Source organism: Grus americana, chromosome 15 (genome assembly GCF_028858705.1).
Source record: "Grus americana isolate bGruAme1 chromosome 15, bGruAme1.mat, whole genome shotgun sequence".
In the NCBI taxonomy this organism is placed as follows: Eukaryota; Metazoa; Chordata; class Aves; order Gruiformes; family Gruidae; genus Grus; species Grus americana.
Genome location: NC_072866.1, coordinates 17,661,129 through 17,683,862, shown reverse-complemented (window position 1 = coordinate 17,683,862; position 22,734 = coordinate 17,661,129). Strand labels below are relative to the sequence as shown.

At 43.9% G+C, this 22,734-nt stretch overlaps 1 protein-coding gene across 7 annotated transcripts in view; it reads left to right on the top strand.

Annotated features, from left to right (window-relative positions):
• The window catches only part of LOC129213033 (multidrug resistance-associated protein 1), a 61,209-nt gene that overhangs the window by 12,665 nt on the left and 25,810 nt on the right, over positions 1 to 22,734 (top strand). For 4 of the 7 annotated variants that reach the window (XM_054842336.1, XM_054842333.1, XM_054842334.1 and 1 more), the window contains exons 2-14: positions 143 to 319; positions 1,116 to 1,241; positions 7,280 to 7,417; positions 8,516 to 8,641; positions 11,675 to 11,736; positions 12,620 to 12,751; positions 13,760 to 13,987; positions 14,645 to 14,822; positions 16,668 to 16,829; positions 17,612 to 17,704; positions 19,073 to 19,276; positions 21,717 to 21,863; positions 22,238 to 22,325. In XM_054842336.1, the coding sequence (XP_054698311.1) occupies positions 293 to 319; positions 1,116 to 1,241; positions 7,280 to 7,417; positions 8,516 to 8,641; positions 11,675 to 11,736; positions 12,620 to 12,751; positions 13,760 to 13,987; positions 14,645 to 14,822; positions 16,668 to 16,829; positions 17,612 to 17,704; positions 19,073 to 19,276; positions 21,717 to 21,863; positions 22,238 to 22,325 (1,711 nt within the window). In that variant the 5' untranslated portion in view covers positions 143 to 292. Of the gene's footprint in view, positions 1 to 142; positions 320 to 1,115; positions 1,242 to 7,279; positions 7,418 to 7,756; positions 7,840 to 8,515; positions 8,642 to 11,674; positions 11,737 to 12,619; positions 12,752 to 13,759; positions 13,988 to 14,644; positions 14,823 to 16,667; positions 16,830 to 17,611; positions 17,705 to 19,072; positions 19,277 to 21,716; positions 21,864 to 22,237; positions 22,326 to 22,734 lie in introns of those variants that run through there. The other 3 variants (XM_054842335.1, XM_054842338.1, XM_054842339.1) reach the window with 3 other exon arrangements.

Sequence of the window (22,734 nt, the reverse complement as noted above, 5' to 3'; positions counted from 1 at the left end):
GAGGCAAGTTTAATACAAGTATAAATACGCAATAAGAGGTATAGAATAAGGCAGAGATAGCGGCTATTTCTTTTTTTTTTTTTTTAAATAGTGCAGTTTTGTGTTTGCTTTTTCTTTAACTTGCTCTATTTTCTGTCCCCAGGATTGGAATCTGACATGGCACACAGAAAATCCAGACTTCACCCAGTGCTTTCAGAACACAGTCCTGGCCTGGATTCCTTGCATTTACCTATGGCTCTGCTTCCCTGTGTACTTCCTATACCTTCGTTATCATGACAGGGGATACATACAAATGTCAAACCTCAACAAAGCCAAAACGGTATGCAACTTCTTAAAATCAGAACTTACTAAGCTTATCTGGAGGTTTGCGTGTATTTCCGGCTATGTTTTAGCACACTATTTTTGTGGAGCATTACTCTTGGCCTGTGTGCGTACCTCAGCTGTAAGTTACTCGTTCTACTTGTGTTTGATTTCCAAGCTTGGTGTGTTTCTGTTGCCCTTTTATCAGTAGGCTTTCTGAAATTTACTCTGACATATCAAAAAAAGCATGCAAATCCTTTGTAAGACCAGTTGGAGAAGACTATTTTGTCAACTCAATCTCGAGGCCTTTATTTCAATAATAAAGATTGTTATCCCATCAGCTCCCTAAGTAAATGCAGCTTAGATTTCTAGAGCTGCTGCAGATGTTCTATTCCACTTCTATTGTAAAAGAGGTACTTAATGTTTTCTTGCTTTTTTTTTTTTGTTCCTGTAGAATAAATGAAAAGTTTTGAGAAGGACTATAATAGCATGGTGGATTGGAGAGATTTTCTCTGCAATCTGTTATTCAGGAGTGAGATTCACCAGCTTTCTGCTTCATAACACACTGAATTATATGGTACTAAAAATTAGTATTTACTGAAAATTAGTAAACCTTTTTCTTCTAGTGGGGATCCAATATGTAAAGCCAAATTCCTTTTTTTTTTTCTTTTTTTGGTGTGCATGTTGTGGAATTGCCCAAAAGAGGTGATCTGTTTGACTCCCCTTCTACTAACGCATAACATCTAGTGTTCATGTATATATTGTGCTGCCTGATTTGTGTGAACTGATGTATAAAATACGCTTTTGTATTGCAGGCTTTGGGCTTAATACTGTGGATAGTCTGCTGGGCAGACCTTTTCTACTCTTTCTGGGAAAGAAGTCAAAATATTTTTCGAGCTCCATTTTTTCTTGTTAGCCCTACAGTATTGGGTATAACAATGGTAAGTTCTGTTATGGTCTTTGTTCATGCAAAGCCATAAGCAATAGCATGCATCTTAGTGTTATTCACAGTATTGTAATTCTTTAAGCTACAGTCTTTACATACAGACTTAATATGCAGTTGAACTGTGAAATATTGACTCTGAAGTGTCTGCTTTCTTTTAATAAAAAAATGAGACCCCCCCCAACCCAGCTGTGCCCAGTCCGTTGCATGCCAGCACGCAAGCCAGTGCCTTAGTTTGGTAGGCTTGAGCTACCGTTGAGTTGCTTGACTCAAGCGTGGGGTGGAAGAATCAAGTTGAGACAACTTATTAAACCTATGTGTGGTGGGTTGAGCCTGGCTGGGGGCCAGGTGCCCACCAGAGCCGCTCTCTCACTCCCCTCATTCACTAAACAGGGGAGAAAAGGCATAACGAAATGCTTGTGGGTCGAGATAAAGGACAGGGAGAGATCACTCACTAATTATCGTCACAAGCAAAACAGACCAAACTTAGAGAGGGAATTCATCTAATTTATCACTAGGCAAAACAGAGTAGAGGAATGAGAAAATAAAATCAACTCTTAAAACACTTCCCCCCACCCCTCCCATCTTCCCGGGCTCAACTTCACTCCTGGCTTCAACCTTCCCCCCCTCAGCGGCACAGGGGGACGGGGAATGGGGGTTATGGTCAGTTCATCTCACGGTGTTTCTGCCGCTTCTTCATCCTCAGGGGGAGGACTCCTCTCATCGTTCCCCTGCTCCGGCGCCTGGAGCTCCTCCTCCCCCTCCATCTGCACTGACCTTGGTGTCTGCAGCGTTTCTTACATCTTCTCACTCCTCTCTCCGGCTGCAAAAGCTCTCTCTCCAAGTGTTTTTCTTCTTCTTAAATATGTTATCACAGAGGCGCTGATTGGCTTGGCCTTGGCCAGTGGCGGGCCCGTCTTAGAGCCGGCTGGCATTGGCTCTGTCAGACACAGGGGGAGCTTCTAGCAGCTTCTCACAGAAGCCACCCCTGTAGCCCCCCCGCCACCAAAACCCTGCCACACAAACCCAACACATTCTACCCCCCGCCTCTGTGAATCACATATTTAAGAATTATTAAAATATACATTCAACACAAAAGCTACACACACTAATCACATCAACAAGGAAAAGAAAAAAGAATTCCCCCCACCAGAATCAAAGCAACACTATCACAACACCAAACAAGAGTGGACAATACACACAGAATCCACCCTCTCGTCCCTTCACCACTATTTCACTCCCAAGCTAAGTTCAGTCAATGTTTTGCTCGTTACCTCTTCCAATTACTGTCCTTATCTCGATTTTCTCCTGCCCCACGTTGGGCGCCAAAAAAGACTGTGGTGGGTTGAGCCTGGCTGGAGGCCAGGTGCCCACCAGAGCCGCTCTCTCACTCCCCTCATTCACTAAACAGGGGAGAAAAGGCATAACGAAATGCTTGTAGGTCGGGATAAGGACAGGGAGAGATCACTCACTAATTATCGTCACGAGCAAAACAGACCAAACTTAGAGAGGGAATTCATCTAATTTATCACTAGGCAAAACAGAGTAGAGGAATGAGAAAATAAAATCAACTCTTAAAACACTTCCCCCCACCCCTCCCATCTTCCCGGGCTCAACTTCACTCCCGGCTTCAACCTTCCCCCCCTCAGCGGCACAGGGGGACGGGGAGTGGGGGTTACGGTCACTCCATCACACGGTGTTTCTGCCGCTTCTTCATCCTCAGGGGGAGGACTCCTCTCATCGTTCCCCTGCTCCAGCATGGAGTCCCTCTCATGGGGTGCAGACCTTCAGGAGCAAACTGCTCCAGCGTGGGGTCCCCCACGGGGTCACAAGTCCTGCCAGCAAACCTGCCCTGGCGTGGGCTCCCCTCTTCACGGGTCCACCGGTCCGGCCTGGAACTTGCTCCAGCGTGGGCTTCCCACGGGCCGCAGCCTCCTTCAGGTGCCTCCACCTGCTCCGGCGTGGGGTCCTCCACGGGCTGCGGGTGGAATCTCTACACCCCCTCATCCTTCCTCCATGGGCTGCAGGGGGACAGCCTGCTTCACCATGGCCTTCACCACGGGCTGCAGGGGGATCTCTGCTCCGGCGCCTGGAGCTCCTCCTCCCCCTCCTTCCTCACTGACCTTGGTGTCTGCAGAGTTTCTTACATCTTCTCACTCCTCTCTCCGGCTGCAAAAGCTCTCTCTCCAAGTGTTTTTCTTCTTCTTAAATATGTTATCACAGAGGCGCTGATTGGCTTGGCCTTGGCCAGTGGCGGGCCCGTCTTGGAGCCGGCTGGCATTGGCTCTGTCAGACACAGGGGGAGCTTCTAGCAGCTTCTCACAGAAGCCACCCCTGTAGCCCCCCCGCCACCAAAACCCTGCCACGCAAACCCAACACATTCCACCCCCTGCCTCTGTGAATCACATATTTAAGAATTATTAAAATATACATTCAACACAAAAACTACACACACTAATCACATCAACAAGGAAAAGAAAAAAGTATTCCCCCCACCAGAATCAAAGCAACACTATCACAACACCAAACAAGAGTGGACAATACACACAGAATCCACCCTCTCGTCCCTTCACCACTATTTCACTCTCAAGCTAAGTTCAGTCAATGTTTTGCTCGTTACCTCTTCCAATTACTGTCCTTATCTCGATTTTCTCCTGCCCCACGTTGGGCGCCAAAAAAGACTGTGGTGGGTTGAGCCTGGCTGGAGGCCAGGTGCCCACCAGAGCCGCTCTCTCACTCCCCTCATTCACTAAACAGGGGAGAAAAGGCATAACGAAATGCTTGGGGGTCGGGATAAGGACAGGGAGAGATCACTCACTAATTATCGTCACGAGCAAAACAGACCAAACTTAGAGAGGGAATTCATCTAATTTATTACTAGGCAAAACAGAGTAGAGGAATGAGAAAATAAAATCAACTCTTAAAACACTTCCCCCCACCCCTCCCATCTTCCCGGGCTCAACTTCACTCCTGGCTTCAACCTTCCCCCCCTCAGCGGCACAGGGGGACGGGGAGTGGGGGTTACGGTCAGTTCATCTCACAGTGTTTCTGCCGCCTCTTCATCCTCAGGGGGAGGACTCCTCTCATCGTTCCCCTGCTCCAGCATGGAGTCCCTCTCACGGGGTGCAGACCTTCAGGAGCAAACTGCTCCAGCGTGGGGTCCCCCACGGGGTCACAAGTCCTGCCAGCAAACCTGCCCTGGCGTGGGCTCCCCTCTTCACGGGTCCACCGGTCCGGCCTGGAACTTGCTCCAGCGTGGGCTTCCCACGGGCCGCAGCCTCCTTCAGGTGCCTCCACCTGCTCCGGTGTGGGGTCCTCCACGGGCTGCAGGTGGAATCGCTACACCCCCTCATCCTTCCTCCATGGGCTGCAGGGGGACAGCCTGCTTCACCATGGCCTTCACCACGGGCTGCAGGGGGATCTCTGCTCCGGCGCCTGGAGCTCCTCCTCCCCCTCCTTCCTCACTGACCTTGGTGTCTGCAGAGTTTCTTACATCTTCTCACTCCTCTCTCCGGCTGCAAAAGCTCTCTCTCCAAGTGTTTTTCTTCTTCTTAAATATGTTATCACAGAGGCGCTGATTGGCTTGGCCTTGGCCAGCGGCGGGCCCGTCTTGGAGCCGGCTGGCATTGGCTCTGTCAGACACAGGGGGAGCTTCTAGCAGCTTCTCACAGAAGCCACCTCTGTAGCCCCCCCGCCACCAAAACCTTGCCACGCAAACCCAACACATTCCACCCCCCGCCTCTGTGAATCACATATTTAAGAATTATTAAAATATACATTCAACACAAAAACTACACACACTAATCACATCAACAAGGAAAAGAAAAAAGTATTCCCCCCACCAGAATCAAAGCAACACTATCACAACACCAAACAAGAGTGGACAATACACACAGAATCCACCTCTCGTCCCTTCACCACTATTTCACTCTCAAGCTAAGTTCAGTCAATGTTTTGCTCGTTACCTCTTCCAATTACTGTCCTTATCTCGATTTTCTCCTGCCCCACGTTGGGCGCCAAAAAAGACTGTGGTGGGTTGAGCCTGGCTGGAGGCCAGGTGCCCACCAGAGCCGCTCTCTCACTCCCCTCATTCACTAAACAGGGGAGAAAAGGCATAACGAAATGCTTGTAGGTCGGGATAAGGACAGGGAGAGATCACTCACTAATTATCGTCACGAGCAAAACAGGCCAAACTTAGAGAGGGAATTCATCTAATTTATTACTAGGCAAAACAGAGTAGAGGAATGAGAAAATAAAATCAACTCTCAAAACACCTCCCCCCACCCCTCCCATCTTCCCGGGCTCAACTTCACTCCCGGCTTCAACCTTCCCCCCCCTCAGCAGCACAGGGGGACGGGGAGTGGGGGTTACGGTCAGTTCATCTCACGGTGTTTCTGCTGCTTCTTCGTCCTTAGGGGGAGGACTCCTCTCATCGTTCCCCTGCTCCAGCATGGAGTCCCTCTCACGGGGTGCAGACCTTCAGGAGCAAACTGCTCCAGCGTGGGGTCCCCCACGGGGTCACAAGTCCTGCCAGCAAACCTGCCCTGGCGTGGGCTCCCCTCTTCACGGGTCCACCGGTCCGGCCTGGAACTTGCTCCAGCGTGGGCTTCCCACGGGCCGCAGCCTCCTTCAGGTGCCTCCCCCTGCTCCGGCATGGGGTCCTCCACGGGCTGCAGGTGGAATCGCTACACCCCCTCATCCTTCCTCCATGGGCTGCAGGGGGACAGCCTGCTTCACCATGGCCTTCACCACGGGCTGCAGGGGGATCTCTGCTCCGGCGCCTGGAGCTCCTCCTCCCCCTCCATCTGCACTGACCTTGGTGTCTGCAGAGTTTCTCACATCTTCTCACTCCTCTCTCCGGCTGCAAAAGCTCTCTCTCCAAGTGTTTTTCTTCTTCTTAAATATGTTATCACAGAGGCGCTGATTGGCTTGGCCTTGGCCAGCGGCGGGCCCGTCTTAGAGCCGGCTGGCATTGGCTCTGTCAGACACAGGGGGAGCTTCTAGCAGCTTCTCACAGAAGCCACCTCTGTAGCCCCCCCGCCACCAAAACCCTGCCACGCAAACCCAACACACTATGTAATACAAATCATAGTGAACTTGGTAAAAGACTGTAAAAGGCATCACATTATTAAGTATCTTATTACAAACTCTTTTACACGTAACATTCTTTAGTGCAGGTTTTCTTTGCTGCATTTGATGGCATGGTGGAAAGTCTTAAATGCTGCATGAGGCACATGGGTGTCCTAGCTAACTCTTCCTACCTGGGTGCGCAGGTATTGTCTGTTTTCACCCCAGACTCTCTGCAGCCCGTATTCCAAGGGAAATGCCTTGCTATTCCTTTATTGTCAGTTGCCTTACATTTATCACAGACTTGGGACACAAGAACCCCAACAGCAATAACAAAAACAAACAAACAAAAACCCAACAGCCCTGAAACATACTGACAGATGCAAGAGCTTTTAAGTGGTTTGTGGTCATTTAATAACACAGTTTTCAAGCTTTTGTTAGGCTGATGGAAAATGCATGCTGTAGCAGCCAGGTGGGATTACTGAATTATACCAGCTTCCTAAAGGACTCTGAAAACACACAAAATACAGAAATAGAGTAGTATTTGGTCAGTGTTGTTTGGTGTTGTGGCTTGTATGGAAAGGAATTTTTTATTTTAAACAGAATTGGTCAGGAAGTAGTTGGAAAGGATAGAACATCACTATAATTGCATGTTGATTTGTGATGTAGTACCGGAAAAGAAATAGACTGGCAGCTTTTGACAGTGATTTTGTGTATGTGGTTGTTTACTTCTGTGTAACACATACTCCTTTTCCCTTTTTTGTCCACTTCCTATCTTTACTGCTCTAGAGAATTTCCTATTTAAACATATTTTTGAATTACACTTAAAATGTCTGGGTGTTACAATGTATGGGAGATACTGGATTTGAAATGTTAAATAAGCACACTTTAACACGGTACCTTGTATATGTGTGTAATGTGTTGTAAAACTTGAAATATATTCACAAGCTTTATCTTATTTGTCCACAGTTACTTGCCACATTTTTAATACAATATGAAAGAATAAAAGGAGTCCAGTCTTCAGGTGTAATGATGATTTTCTGGCTCATCTCTCTGTCATGTGCCATAGTGGTTTTTAGATCCAAAATAATACATGCCTTAAATATGGTAAGTGACTGCTAGCATTGTTCAGTTGAAAATAATCCCAAGTGCTGCAGCAATAGAGTAGTTGCTTGCTAATTATGCCAATCTAGTCAGTTAATGATCCATTCAGCATACCTTCATTCCTTGGGTTATGAAGGCAAACCAAGCAAGACTTAACGGCCCTTGTTTTGAAATGATAGTGAAATTCATGGTGATCCTAACTGTGGCAACAGTTGCCAAGAAAATTCTGCTAGCCGCTCCCGAAAGGATGTGTCTGCTAGAGTACAGTAAAGTGTGTAATTTTTGATATGAATCTGTTCTGGGAGCTGACGTCGGCTTCCTGTTGATTATACAGTGGATTTCCTGAAACGCTTGGTTTGATGACCTCATCTGCCGAGACAAAATGAAAGTGTACAACTGAAATACTTTTGTCAGTCTGCTTTATAGTAAGTAAGGCCACCTCAAATGTCAGATTGTGGAGCTGCCTGAAAATGGTGCATCACTTTAATTTATGAAACCTTTAAGCCATGTTGTGAATTTTGAGAACTTTCAGCCAACTTTTGTCTTTAGCTGTTGGGAGTGGGATTGTGTGTCCATCTGTCCCTGGGCTTTGATTTCTCTGGAATATGCTTGAGGTATCAGTCCCGGTCTAAAAAATGGAAGAACCTCTAGAATTTGAGCATACCACCACAAACTGTTATCTAAATTCTGCTCCTCTGATTCTTATTTTCTGTGTGTGTATTAACAAATTTGCTTTGAGACCTCCTTACTATCCAGTGCATAAATGCCTTGCTCCTGTAAAGAGTACCTTAACTTCAAAGTGGGGCATGCTGTGTTGGTACAAACTATCTTAAAGAGAACCTCTCTACAGAAGAGGTTCACGCTTGTATGTTTATGGCAGTGATTGATTCAAAATAAATGATATCTTTCATCTCCTCCTCCCTCTCTTTACCTTCCCTTTACCAGAACAACTTAATTTGCACTTGACTTTAGTTTGCATGGGGGTAGGTAGTGTAACATTTATGTAGTTTGCAGAATTTACAGTAAGGAGCTGTTTTAATAGCAACACATTTTAAAATAATTCCTCGAGCCTTCTAATTGGAATATTACCTTCCTTTGCAGGGTGCCGAAGTGGATGCATTTCGTTATGTCACCTTCTGCATCTACTTCCTCCTGTTATTTGTACAGCTCATCCTGTGTTGTTTTCCAGAACGACCACCTTTGTTTTCTGAAACAGTAAATGATCCTGTAAGTGTTGAGTCTATACTAAGTGCTGAGTATCATACGTGCAATATTCTGTACAATGAGTTATAGGGCCATAGTCTCCCAGATTCACATCTTGTTGACCTCTTTGCAGTAGAGTGTTCTTTCTGCTCTTTACTTGGTGATGCAAAAGACGAAGCCTGTAACATACAAAACAGGGTGGGTGGTATTTAAGAGAAAGAGCAAAAATACTGTTGCAGTCATCCCTGAATTGCATTCCTGAAGGGTAAGTCATAGGTATTTGTATACAGTAGTGCTTCTGGCATGGGAAGTACTGATTTGAACTGCTGTCCTCCTAGTCACCTGATGCTCTTCAGTAGGCAGTAACTCATGAGGACGTGTTTTCCCTTCCTGTTGAAGGTGGGGAAGAATCTGCACCTGGAAAACTTGTGAATCTGGAGAGATGCATGTGATTTCTGTATTTACCTCTCTCGTGTCAAGCAAAAATGTAACCAGCTCAGTGGCGAGAGCAGCTCACGTTAGAGGGTGGTCTGGATGTAGAAGTCAGATTTTTATCTAGACATGATCTTTTTTGCATGTGTTCTTAACTACATGCGCTAGCTATGCGGCATGGCCCCGCAGCGGCCCGAGGGATGCTGTGTCCCTGCACAGCCCCAGGCTGGACCTTCCGAGTCACGGCGGGGCCACGCCTCTCGCTGCCGGGACTCTGCATGTGCCAGGTCTAGAAACCGCATTCTGTCGTCTTTTGTAAGGTGTAATTCTGGTTTGGTGGATGGTAGGTGGCACTGGCTGACGAAGGAAGGTGTGAAATGCATGAGGGGGGAGATAAATGTTGCAGTTGTACCTGTGGAAAAGGTCCGTAACCAGCTGCGCTTACCGAGTTCCTCAGTTGCCGCTTCTGTCGGCAGCCGGCGTGCTGGCGGTGCTCTGCAGTACCTCTGCGCTCGGTGCCTGTCTGCCTGGAGGGGAGAGCGTACTGCTGAGGCTTGGGATCCGCTTCGTCCCTGGGTTCTTTTCATCTCGTTCAGGGATGAAATGTATTTGACAGGGTACTGTGGATTTATGGAAACCGTCTTTTCTGCTTTGATCATGGTTACAAGAATTACAAGGTGCTTTGAGACCACAGTGGTTTGGTTTTGTGTTCTAAGGAGTTTTTCTAGGAGTGCCTCTAGGAAATAGGGCAGGCTTCAAATTTTAGCCCCCTTTTTTCACGAGTGGTGTGTTTTGTTGAATGTTATGATGGGGAAAAGAACAAAGCAAGTGATGTTAGTCAGTCTTAAATTCTGCTTTATTCCCTTCTGCCAAGCATTTCCAAACCAGAAAGGTTTGTAAGTCTTGAGTAAAATCTTATTATATGTTTACTTAAGCAAAAAAAAAAAAAGTACAGTGAAATTTCTAAGATGTAGATGCTGATGTATATAGAAGTCAAACAATGTGTTTTGTCTCTTGATTTTGCTTTGTTTACATTACATAAGTCCAGACTTGTTACAGCGTGCTGTCATCATTCTATCTGGCATGAATGTCAGTAGGATAAATAGTTCTTTGTGTGATAAATATTTAATTTTATCAAAAATAGTATTATTTTAACAGTAATCTAATGTGGTTTAATGTTTTAAACTTTTGCTTTATGCAAATGAAGTCCAGTTTTTGGTACTACAGGATCTAGTGGAGTCTTGAATTTAGAATTTCCACCTGCAAGTAGATTAAAAAAAAAGTATAAAGGAAAAAAGTAATACAGCATTTCATGTAAAGTTCAGAACATCTTGAAATTTTGTTGAAGTTGAAAGTATGCCCTGTGTTTGCAGAAGCAGAAATCTGTCAGGAATGTTGGTGCGACTGAAGGCTGAAAGTACCGCCCCCTGCCCTTTTTTTTTTTTTTTAAACTTCTCATGAGTTTAAAAACTTGTATTTATTCATTAAGCAATGGTGTTGGATTTGCTTGCAATCTTTTTGTGGCAAGTGTTTAAATACTTTGGAAATGTGGAACTCTTATCCTCTTTCAGAAAAAGCATCTGTCTCATACGTACTCATTGTTCCCTACAAAGTTGCAGAAAAAGTTGTCATGTGAGGAAGAGGAAATGCAGGACTCCGTTTCATGTAGCTGATTACAACACACTTCAGTATAGCTTCGTGGAGAAGCCAAGTTACAAACATGAGTTGAAAAATGGAAATCTTGGAAACGCTTGTCTCTGGCTGTTTTAATTGCAGTACTCTAATGATGTTTGGTGACTTTTGTAGGTGGAAATACCTGAGCTGCTCCAAATATAACTGACAATAAAAACCTAGTGGTTTGTGTGCCAAAGGAGTGGCTGGGTTTAGCATTCTTTAGTTGCTGTGCAGAGCAGTGAAAGAGGGAATTCTGCTGGACTTCTGCAAGTAAATCACCTTTAGTGCCTTTGAAATTCATCCAGCTTTCCTTTCTGCTGTTTTAATCCATCTGCATTAGGAGAGGATGTTAATGTGAAGGATGGTTAAAACACGGCCGTTGCATTGGATGTAGAACATGAGCTAGCTGCACACCTTTATCGATACTTAAGTTTTCCATGGTTATTGATGAATGAGATGCAGGGATTTTGGGGGCTGTTTTGGGATGCTTTTATGGAGTTTCAATTTTTTTTTCATTTGTACATCTGTTTTGGAGGAGTCACAGCACTGAACTGCTAGAACAGTAGAACTGAATTCTTCATTTATGACTAGCTCTACCCAATTAAGATATTTGTGCTCTCATATGGTAGCATAACCTGCACTGATCATGACATCTTGAGAGATTGTCTGGCCTGCACTGTCTTACAACATTCCCTCCACTATTTGTTGCGTTGTTGATGCGGAGCACTGCTGTTCCTGTGTCCCAGTGCTCTAGTCTGCTGGCAGCCCTGAAGTTGTGTTTGTGTTTTCTGAACAAGCTCTCAACAGCATAAATGACAAGTTTAGTAATATGAAAAAAAAAAGTATTATAAACAAAAGGAATTTCAGAAGCATCTTTGCCGCTTGGTTTGTTTCTTTTGGCCCTGTATCAGTCACTTTGTATGTGGATTGATTTCTTTTTCTGTATTTCAGAATCCATGTCCAGAGTTCAGTGCTTCTTTTCTCTCCAGAATCACGTTCTGGTGGATCACTGGGTAAGATCAAGATGATGCATAAAGCACCAGTTAAAATTAGATGGCATTTTATGATCCTGCTTTCAGAGTTAAATTAGCAATAATAATGCAATAATAATTTTGGTTGTTTTGGTTGGTTGTTTTGTAGATAGATTAAATTGATATCTTTTTTTTCCCACCAAATTTGATTAATCTTTTTTACTTCTTTTGTAGGATCTTTTTATTTTTAAATTTTGCCAGTATTTATTTAGTATGTTTGCTGAAAGGATATAATAAATTTTTTTTGGAAAATATAAGAAGGTCGAAATTATCTGCTGTACTTAGAAACTAAGACATTCAAATCTGTGAGCTCTTTTTGTCCGATAGGTTTTTTTTTCCCCATTAACTTAGCTTTAGTTATGCTGTATCACTTGATCGCAACACATGTTCTTGTGAGTTAAAACACAGAAACATGTAAAATAACATTGGTGTATAGTTGTGGTTGGTACTTGGCCAGAGTTCCAACACAAAGCTAGATCAAAGGAATTGCTTTGTAAAATTAAAGGCTAATAAACATTTTGAAACTTGGTAGGCATGGGGATATTAATTGCCTGGCTGATTTTCAAATGAGATCACGTCATCCTTTCTTTTATTTTCCCTGAAATTTGAATTCAGTGGCATATCCTGAATCCTTAGATGTTTTGGTGTCTAATTCTCACAGTAAAGACAGGAGGGTGTATTTTTTAGCATCTGGACCTGTGTTGCTACAGGTACTAACTCTTGCATGCGTTTTTGTGAAGAGCTGTCTCTGTTTTGGGTGTGGCTGTAAGGACCGCTGTCTTATGACATATATATATGTATACACACACACACACACATCTCTCTAGTGTTCTTAAACATATAGTGCTGATTCTTTCAAATACAGGTTGATGGTTCAGGGTTATCGGAGACCTTTGGAAGCCAAGGATTTGTGGTCATTAAATAAAGAGGACAAATCGGAGGAGATAGTGCCAGGTTTGGCTAGAAACTGGGCAAAAGAGTGGGCAAAGAGTAAGAGGTAAGTTCAGTTATCCTGGCTGGCAGTTCTTCCAAGATGTGGAGGTTCAAAAGCTCAAGTTACTCAGCCTCTAGCCTGCTTTTGTAAGGCCCAAGTGGCAGCTCTGTATTTGTCCTTAAGCGCGTGCAGAACAGATCCAAGTAGGGTGTTGTGTGTCCTTTTCATAAAAAGCTGCATCAGGTGTCCCCTAGTCTTTATGATCCAAAGCTGCTTATTGTTCCTTTTGATGTGTGGTTTTTCCCTGGGGAGGGAATGTTTTCACACAGTCAAATCTCAGTCACGCAGTGTAGGAGCTTGGGCTCCCTCTGTAGTTAGCGAAGTCTCAGGAGGGCAGTTCAGGGTGTAAAAGTGAGCAGCTTGTTTCTTTCCTTTGACTATATAGGGAGCCTGGGCACCTAAGCCAGATGACTAAAATTAGAAAGACTGCATGCCTGCAGTTTCCATCCTACTTTTCATCATCCTTCCCTGCAGCAAATAGAAGTACCTTTTCATTGAAGGAAAATAGCTTGCTTGCTTACACAGCGTATTTTTACATACAGCTTGTCCTCAGAAGTTCGGATGTAGTTTGGCATAAGCCAGATGCATGAAACGAATGTGTTGAGACCATTGGGGTGACTTGGCATAAATCTGACTGCAGTCTTTTAACTCCGGTGATACAGTGAGGCCTTGATTATGATGAAAGTTCAGCATACTGGGTTCTGGAATGATAATGTCCTTTGCTCTGTATGTTTAACACAGGTTATGGCCCTATTCCTCATTGCCCAGGGCAGGCGTATAGGAGAGACTCAACAGGGATGTTACTGATCCCTACAAAGACCATTTCTGAATGGCCAGTTCATTTAGCTATTGTTGAATGATTAAAAAGATGTTTGCATGACCATAAAACCCAGTTAAACTATTAAGAAGGGCAATAAACAGCTCATAAACATCTCATTGCATACCATGTGTTTTTTCAAGTTGGCTTTATGCTTGAATAAAGGCTATGTTATACACCTACTCTTATTTCAGGCAATCGCTAAACATGTTATACTTGCCCAAGAAGCAGCAAAAATCAAGTGACTCAAATGGTGATGTGACAGAAGAGGCTGAAGCTTTGATTATAAAACCGACTCAGAAGAACTCTGAAGCATCTTTATTCAAGGTGTTATATAAAACCTTTGGACCATATTTTTTCATGAGCTTCCTGTTTAAAGCTGCACATGACCTCTTGATGTTCGCAGGCCCAGAAATTCTGAAGTAAGACCTATATACTTTATTATTGTATTAAAAGTACGTGGACAGACCTTAAAACACACTGGTATTTCACTCACCAATCTGCTTTGCCTTCAGCTGTTTCAATGGGGAAGAGTTGTCAGGCAAGTTAGAGACCACGCACACAGATGATTTTGGTCCATTGGTTTTCAAGTTATAACATCATGCATTAAATGTTTGGCTTTTTGTGTTCCTTCCCAACACTAGGAAGGCCAAGCAGGAACATAATCAACAGTAGCAGGAGAGTTTATTTAATTCTAAACTGTAATGATTGTGTCACAGTGTGTGAAGCAACAGAGAGCTAAGGGAGTAGGACAAGTTTTATTGCTTTAAGGTGAGAAGAAGTAACTGTAAGTGGTTGTATTTTAGCTGGAGGAACATGAGTCTATTTCGTGTTGCTCCAAGAGAAGGTATGTGACACTTAATAATGTACTACTTTTTTTTTTTTTTTTGAGGAAGGAGTGATGTTTGCTGGTATAAAATGATCTCTGGTTTCTAAGAAGTTTGCTTAAGTGTTTTATCTAAGTTTGGTACTTTGCGTGTTTGCATTACCCATATAACTTTTGGAATAATCTAACATTGTGACCTTGACATCTCATTCTGATTTGCATATATTAAAAGAACTAATTCCTTTCTCCACAGATTGCTAATCAACTTCGTAAATAACAAAGCGGCCCCAAACTGGCAAGGCTACTTCTATACAGGGCTGCTGTTTGTTTGTGCCTGTCTCCAGACACTGATTCTTCATCAGTATTTCCATATTTGCTTTGTAACTGGAATGAGGCTCAAAACAGCTATTGTTGGTGTAATTTATCGAAAGGTAGGCATTTCTTTAAATACATGACAATACCAATTGCTGACTGTGCCAATGTATCACTTATGTCTGAATAATTAAAGCAATTAGGAGACTCTGGTAGGCTGATTCCCAGCTCTTAATAGAAATAAGAGAGTATCTAATTTATAAATAAAAGCCTTTAAGATAGAGCAATTCTCTAACTTACTAGTTAAAGTTCAGGCACCTTCTTCTTCCCACTGCCAAACAAGAAACCTTGTCTCGTTTAGAGTAAGGGTGTGAAACTGCTTCAGTTTGTGCAGAAACTAAGATGCACCTACACTTACAGCTTCATTTGGGACTTGGCAGCAGTGCCACCTCATCTTGGAATAAGCTGGAATGTTTTCGAAAGCTGTGGACTGATTGCTCTGTGTGAGAAAAATGTGTGACAAGAAGTGAAGATCCTGCTTCTTACACTAAAAACCAAAACAAGCAAACAATACACCTCCCCAGCAAGAAAACCAACTGACCAGCAACCCTAACTCCAAAGACTGCTTGTTGTCTTTAATTCTCTTTTAGTTTAAACCCAACGATACAACTTGCATTTTGTAAGATGTGCAGGGTGTGTTGGGTTTTGTGTGGCAAGGTTTTGGTAGCGGGAGGGGCTACAGAGGTGGCTTCTGTGAGAAGCTGCTAGAAGCTTCCCCTGTGTCTGACAGAGCCAATGCCAGCCGGCTCCAAGATGGATCCGCCTCTGGCCAAGGCCAAGCCAATCAGCGCCTCTGTGATAACATATTTAAGAAGAAGAAAAACACTTGGAGAGAGAGCTTTTGCAGCCGGAGAGAGGAGTGAGAAGATGTGAGAAACTCTGCAGACACCAAGGTCAGTGAGGAAGGAGGGGGAGGAGGAGCTCCAGGCGCCAGAGCAGAGATCCCCCTGCAGCCCGTGGTGAAGGCCATGGTGAAGCAGGCTGTCCCCCTGCAGCCCAAGGAGGAAGGATGAGGGGGTGTAGAGATTCCACCTGCAGCCCATGGAGGACCCCACGCTGGAGCAGGTGGAGGCACCTGAAGGAGGCTGCGGCCCGTGGGAAGCCCACGCTGGAGCAAGCTCCTGGCCGGACCGGTAGACCCGTGAAGAGGGGAGCCCACGCCAGGGCAGGTTTGCTGGCAGGACTTGTGACCCTGTGGGAGAGACCCCACGCTGGAGCAGTTTGCTCCTGAAGGTCTGCACCCTGTGGGAGAGACCCCACGCTGGAGCAGTTTGCTCCTGAAGGTCTGCACCCTGTGGGAGACACTACGCTGGAGCAGTTCGTGAAGGACTGTAGCCCGTGGGAGAGACTCCATGTTGGAGCGAGGGAATGTTGAGAGGAGTCCTTCCCCTGAGGACAAAGAAGCGGCAGAGACACCGTGAGATGAACTGACCGCAACCCCCATTCCCTGCCCCCTTGTGCTGCTGAGGGGGGGAAGGTTGAAGCCGGGAGTGAAGTTGAGCCCGAGAAGATGGGAGGGGTGGGGGGAAGTGTTTTAAGACTTGATTGTATTTTCTCATTGCTCTACCCTGTTTTGCCTAGTAATAAATTAGATGAATCTCCTCTCTACATTCAGCCTGTTTTGCTCGTGACAGTAATTAGTGAGTGATCTCTCCCTGTCCTTATCTCGACCCAAGCCTTTTGTTATACTGGGGGAGGGGTGAGTGAGCGGCCGCGTGGCACCCAGCTACCGGCTGGGCCTAAACCACGACACAGGGTAAACAGAATAGGGAGCAGGAAAAGGATTGCTTGTAATTTTAAAGATGAAGATCTGTAAGGCAATTGAATTCTGTGGAGAAAATGCAAATGACTAAGTCTTCCTTCATGTTGCCTTAATTTGTTTTTTATTCTTAATCTGCACCTAGGCACTTGTTATCACAAATTCTGCTAGAAAGACTTCTACTGTGGGTGAGATTGTGAATCTAATGTCTGTGGATGCTCAGAGATTCATGGACTTGGCTACCTATATAAACATGATTTGGTCTGCACCTCTCCAGGTGATATTAGCACTGTACTTACTCTGGCAGGTGAGTATTGTGTGTGTTTCCTGTTGTGACTTTTGCAACATGCTGCTTTGTATGACCATGACTACAGACAGCTGGTGTTCAGAGCACTGGAGGGTTTACAGCAGTGTGGAGAAAATGCTGCTTGTTTAGGAGCCATTCAGAGCTGCTTTTATCACTGCTGCCAAGAAGGAAGGCAGGAGGTTCTGAATTTGCCCATCTGAGTGCGTGTGGGGAGGATGCAGGTGGGAGCTACTGTCTTTTGGGGGACTGCAGCACCTCTGGTATCTCACTTGTAACTTGATTCAAAGAAGACTGGTCTTGGTTCTACATGCTGAGAGTCACCTCAGCATATGAGATGTTTGCTGTTTCTAGTCCAGTCAGTCACCAGGCTGACTCTTCCTCATTCTCACTGGCAATCAGAAAGGTAACAAAATTCCCCAGGAAGTCAGGGAGTCACTCCTTCCGTGGTTGTCTACTTCAGAACAACAGACAAACCAGCAAAAACTGGAAAACATAAAAAAGAAATCTCTGTGTGTATAGATAGATGTATATAGAGAGGTATAGAGCAATACAGATCTCTATATATGGGGTCTATATATGTATGTTTATTTCAAAAATCAAAGCACATAAATATCAACCCAAGCCCCTACTTGATCCTCCACTTCTTCCCCCAGGCTGTCCTTGAAAAGGGAAGAATAGGTGAAAAGCTATTTCAGAATGCTTTTCTGTAGCATATGCAGTGGTTTGACCCAAGATTTTTAAAAATGAGTTTGAATAAAAGTTTACAATGAAGTGCTTTTCAGAATTTAGGTCCTTCGGTGCTGGCAGGCGTGGCTGTCATGATCCTTCTGGTTCCGGTAAATGCTGTGATGGCAATGAAGACAAAAACCTATCAGGTTAGAACCTTTATATATATATGACAGTGCTTTTAAGAAACATGTTCTGGTTTTTCACTTGTTCCTGAGGTTTGTCCTTTTAATTCCCTGCCCCACCCCCCCCATTTATCCCTCAAAAAAAGGGAAGGGAAGGAAAGGTCAGAGGCGCTGTTTATTATGCATACATAAAGTCACATATTTTTCAGCCTTACAGAATATCTGTATGTAATGGTCTAAAAATTACGCAGTAATTAAGACCAAGGTAGCAGGTTAGCAAGCTTCATGTAATGCCTGATGATTGGAATTAGTTTATTTAACTTGCTGCCTAAGAACTAAAGTGCGAAGGTAAACTACTTTCTGTCTAATGAACCTTAATGACTGAAATATTCACGTTTCCAGGATGGTGGCTGCGGTGTTAGGGAGGTGTGTGTGCAGTTGGTTCTCGGGTTTCTGGATTTTTTTTTTTTCCCCTGGAGGGCTGAGGAGGGAGAAATCTTAGTTGTTGGCTGTTCTCAATCCCTAGTCAATTCTATTTAGACAGGATCCGTTTGTTACAGAGAGTGCACATAAGGAAATGTTGACTCAAACGCTCATGTTTCCTAGTGTAAAAACTACTTCCAGCAGCCCCACCATGTGCTTTCTGGTACCAGGCTTCACTACTAACTGAATTTACTGAATGTCGGAGCAGATTGATTTATTTAACTGAAACCTTTTAGCTCTCGATGTTCATCAAAATATACGACAGCGTTTGATTCCTACGTGGGATCTCTAGCCTGTCACAGCCACGCTGCCGCTGGTAACAGCTGTCTGGGCTGGCTGTACCAGTGCAGTCTACTGACTCTGCCTCGTGCTGCGTCAGAGCGTGGTCTCAGCTTCGCGCTGCCCTTATTAAAATACTTATGAAGGCAGAATGGACTTTCTTCTTATGGCTGAATGGAAAGCTTTTTGCCTTAGTGTACTATCAGAAAGTCATTGATAGTGTTGAAAATGAAGCAAACCCGAGTTTTGTCTAAGGTTAGATGCAAACTGTGCATCACTGAAGCTTGATTATAGTTGCTTATTTTTTAACTGCAGATTGTACCTGGAGGAACCTTAGTCCCAGGCCTCCCTGATGCAGGGTTAATCCCATTTAAACCAGTGCCACAAATTGTTTTGATCTTGGTTTGGATTTTTAGTTGCATGAAGCATTCTTTTAATTGGTTTAAAACATCTTGTTAATTCTGCATATTTGTTTGTTCAGATAGCATCTCAGATTTCCTGCTTGGGAAGCTAGTAAGCTTTTGATGATAATGAGATAAATTTTGCTATTGCGAAATACAAAAGCTCAGAACTTTGTGAGTCTGCCAAGTATTGTGCTCTGCTAATTATTTTTTGCAATGTTGTTTTTAGGTGGCTCAAATGAAGAGCAAAGACAACAGAATTAAGCTGATGAATGAAATTCTCAATGGGATTAAAGTTCTGAAACTTTATGCTTGGGAATTAGCCTTCAGAGAGAAGGTATTAGAGATCAGACAGAAAGAACTCAAAGTCCTAAAAAAATCTGCTTACCTTGCTGCAATGGCAACCTTCACTTGGGTTTGTGCTCCTTTTCTGGTAAGTGAAACAAATCTAGAAGTCTGCTCTCCTGTTTGGGATCATGCTTTCTGAGGCACGGCTGGAGAACTTTGTTTTAGTTTTTAATGAGTGGAGCAGTCAGAATGCCCTCTGCAGCAGTGGGAAATTGAATGCTTCTGTCTCCACTTCTCTGTGAAAAGGCACTACTGTTTGTTTGTTTGTTGGGTTTTTTTAAACTTAGTAACATCCAAGTTGGATGTATTCTAGAAGCTAATCACTAAAGTATTTAAAAATAAAAACCTCCTCTATTTTTGGTGGTGTACTTGAGGAACCTGAGATTAAATGTACTGTCAGGCTTAGAAGAGGTTACTAATGTGCGCGGTACCCTCCAGGTGGTAGCTGTGGCTGACAGAGTAAAAGTTCCCTTATTTCAGCATCTTTCCGAGAGCAGCAGATAAGAGTCCTTGATGGAACGGGACATTGTGCACCGGTTGTAGCTCTGGCCTGGGTTCTCCCAGCATCCGTTTAAGAACAACATGGAGATGTAAAGCCATTGCGTACCCTGGGATTGCTTTGAATTCTTATTTAAAAAAATATTCTCGATATGTGAAACATCCCCACTGTGTTTGTGGTTAGCTTACATTTAAACTAATAAAAGGGAGAGAAGGGTGACATCACATCAAAATTGCTTCAGACCCTATTAGAACAAGGGGCCATTGCTCTTGTCTGCAGAAGCAAATAAAAGCCATGACTACATTAGGATAAAATATGTGCTGTTCCAGTTGAAGGTGTTTAAGTGTACTTTCCAGTCTGAGATTCCTTCCCCGCAAACATTTTTAGTGTTTACATTATGTTTTGGGATGATGAAAGGCAGAAGAAGCAGTGCCCTGGGTAGGAAACATCAGCTGCATTCTTAAGTGAATGCTTTTCTAAAAGAAGTCTGAGAGTTTTAGTATAAATACATTATTAAATGAAGTTTCTAAATAAAACTCTGCAGGTGGACTCTGTAATTCTGTTCTGTGCAGTCTGAGAAGACAAATTCCCCTAACGAGTAGCTCTGTTTCAGCGCCCGTTGTGAATGCGTGGCAGTGCTCCTACACCTTAGGGGTTTGCCGCGGGGCACAATCGGTACAGCCCGAAGCACGAGCTGCTGCTTAACATCCTGTTTCTCAGATTTTTGTTCTTTCGTATGTGTTGTTCTGAACTGATTGCAGAATTATTGCAAGTGCCTACTTGAAGGCACTTTCCAGGGCCAGCGCTCTTTAAAACATTGTCTAATAATGGTGTGGGGAAACTGTTCATTTTGCGGTACCTCCCCTGCTACGTGTGCTGATAAGGGTGTATTTCAGAGGAATTGCTGGTAACAGGCATGCTGCTGGTGAGGTTATTCTTTGGACCCAGTCTTGTTTTTGATCTCTGTGGGAGGGCTTTCTCCCTGGGATATGGTTGTCCAAACGAAGGATTGTACAAACAAGCTACTGTACCAGGCACAGCTGAGTCAGCCTCCGTAGGAAGAACAGAACATACATGTCTTCACAGCACTCGGGTTTTTAACAGAAATGCTCATGTCTTCAATGGATGCTGTGCTTAGACGAGACCGGTTCCTTAGGCGTTTGAGCTAATCGTTTCAAGTCTGGTGGGAGAGGGAATGCCCAAGGTTAGCCTACCTTGATTTCTTGTTTTAAGTGGCAGTCTGTGGGAAAGACTTGCTGGACCTTGTGATATACTGAAGTATGAGTGTTGATACCATGGAAGAAAATGGTTTTACTTAGTTTAATTTTACAATAATTTAATCAACACGCTTAAAAATGTAAAAGAGTATATGGATTTTTTTAAAATTATTTTTTATGTTATGATTGATGATAACAATGGTTCAATGTCATTTTCTTCTTCTACATGGATCTTAAGCTTTTCTGTTGTGAACTATTTTAAGTACTATAAGGCTTCATCTTTGTAACGCAGTAACATTTCAAGTTTCTTGGAAAACAATCTGCTGTGATAAAGTGGGCTGTACTTGGAAATCTAGGGCTGTGGTAGTCTCTACAAAATATAAAATAGGTTAGCACTGGGGTGTTTCTCACTTTTCTGTCTATATGTGCTACTGATCCAGTATCTGGTACCGTGGGGAGCACCTGAAAACTGAAAGAGAGCAGCAATAAAGGCCAGTGATCCTTCCTCTCACCCTTCTCATGCAGTGTGATCACAAATAGCCTGGGACATTTGTGGTTTCACCCTTGCTATGTGAGGAAAGCGAGCACTTGACACCTTTCCAAGAAGAGCCATCAACTACTTTTTACAACAATAGATTTAAATCGAATGTTTGTTTTGCAAAAAGCCTTATCAGGAACAAGGAAGTTACCAGACCACTGCTCTTTCTTTGATTTGTAGCCCTCTGATTCCAGTTGTCAGACTGTGTGACTCCTGAGCTAGTGGCTGTAAGGAATGTTACCCTAACCGTAACCGTTACGCTTTGTTGCAGGTTGCCTTGTCCACGTTTGCTGTGTACGTGACGATAGACAAGAACAACATCTTGGATGCTCAGAAGGCATTCGTTTCCCTAGCGTTATTCAACATCCTCAGGTTTCCACTGAACATGCTCCCTATGGTTATCAGCAGCATAGTAGAAGTAAGGCTTCCGTCACTGACGGGTGTTTCCACGCACAAGTAGCCGCTGGGTGGAAAGATTACGTTCCTGTGCTTAGAGAATAGAGAATGCCCACTGGTGAAATTCAGCCACCTCAGAAAGGGAGCTTTTGCGTTTCCTCTGTGTGAAGCGCTGTGCAAACAACATTATCACTCCTGGTTAGGGTGGATGGGTGTTCCTGAAATCAACCCTATTTCTTGTGGTTTGGGAAGTGCGAGTTTGACGACTATCCAAGAAACTATGCAATGGATTTAAGGAGGGATTAGGAGTGTATGATAATGATGTAATGTACATGTGGTGCAAAACAACAAGATCTTAAATGTAATGAGTGGAGTAAAGATCCCTTTCCCATGCAGGCCAGTGTCTCCTTGAAGCGCCTGAGGGTGTTCCTGTCTCACGAAGAGTTAGATCCAGACAGCATAATCAGGGGTCCCATCGCAGAGGGTGAGTTTCTTTTTCTTTTGAAATTCAGTGTGTGCAGGTTTTGGGTGGCTTTGCAGTGTTTCTTTTGCTTTCTGTAACAAATTTACTGCATTTTGGTGGATTTCACTGATAAATTTTAGCCAGAAAGCAGAGAAGGGAGTTTGTAAAATGCAAATTATATAATGTTTCTACCACCTTCTCAGGTAATTTCTCTCCTCTCCCCAACTCCGGTGTCCAAACTACAGAATGGTTGCATCCAGATACAGATGGTCACTCTAAAGATTACTTGTTAGACTGTTTTAAGTGTAGCCATTTGAAATTTGTAGGCAGTTAACAGACTGATAATTAATACTGTGCCAAACCCCAGCATTTTGGAGAACAATCACGTAACACTTCAGCACCCTTGAAGGAGAAAGGATAAGTCCCAGTT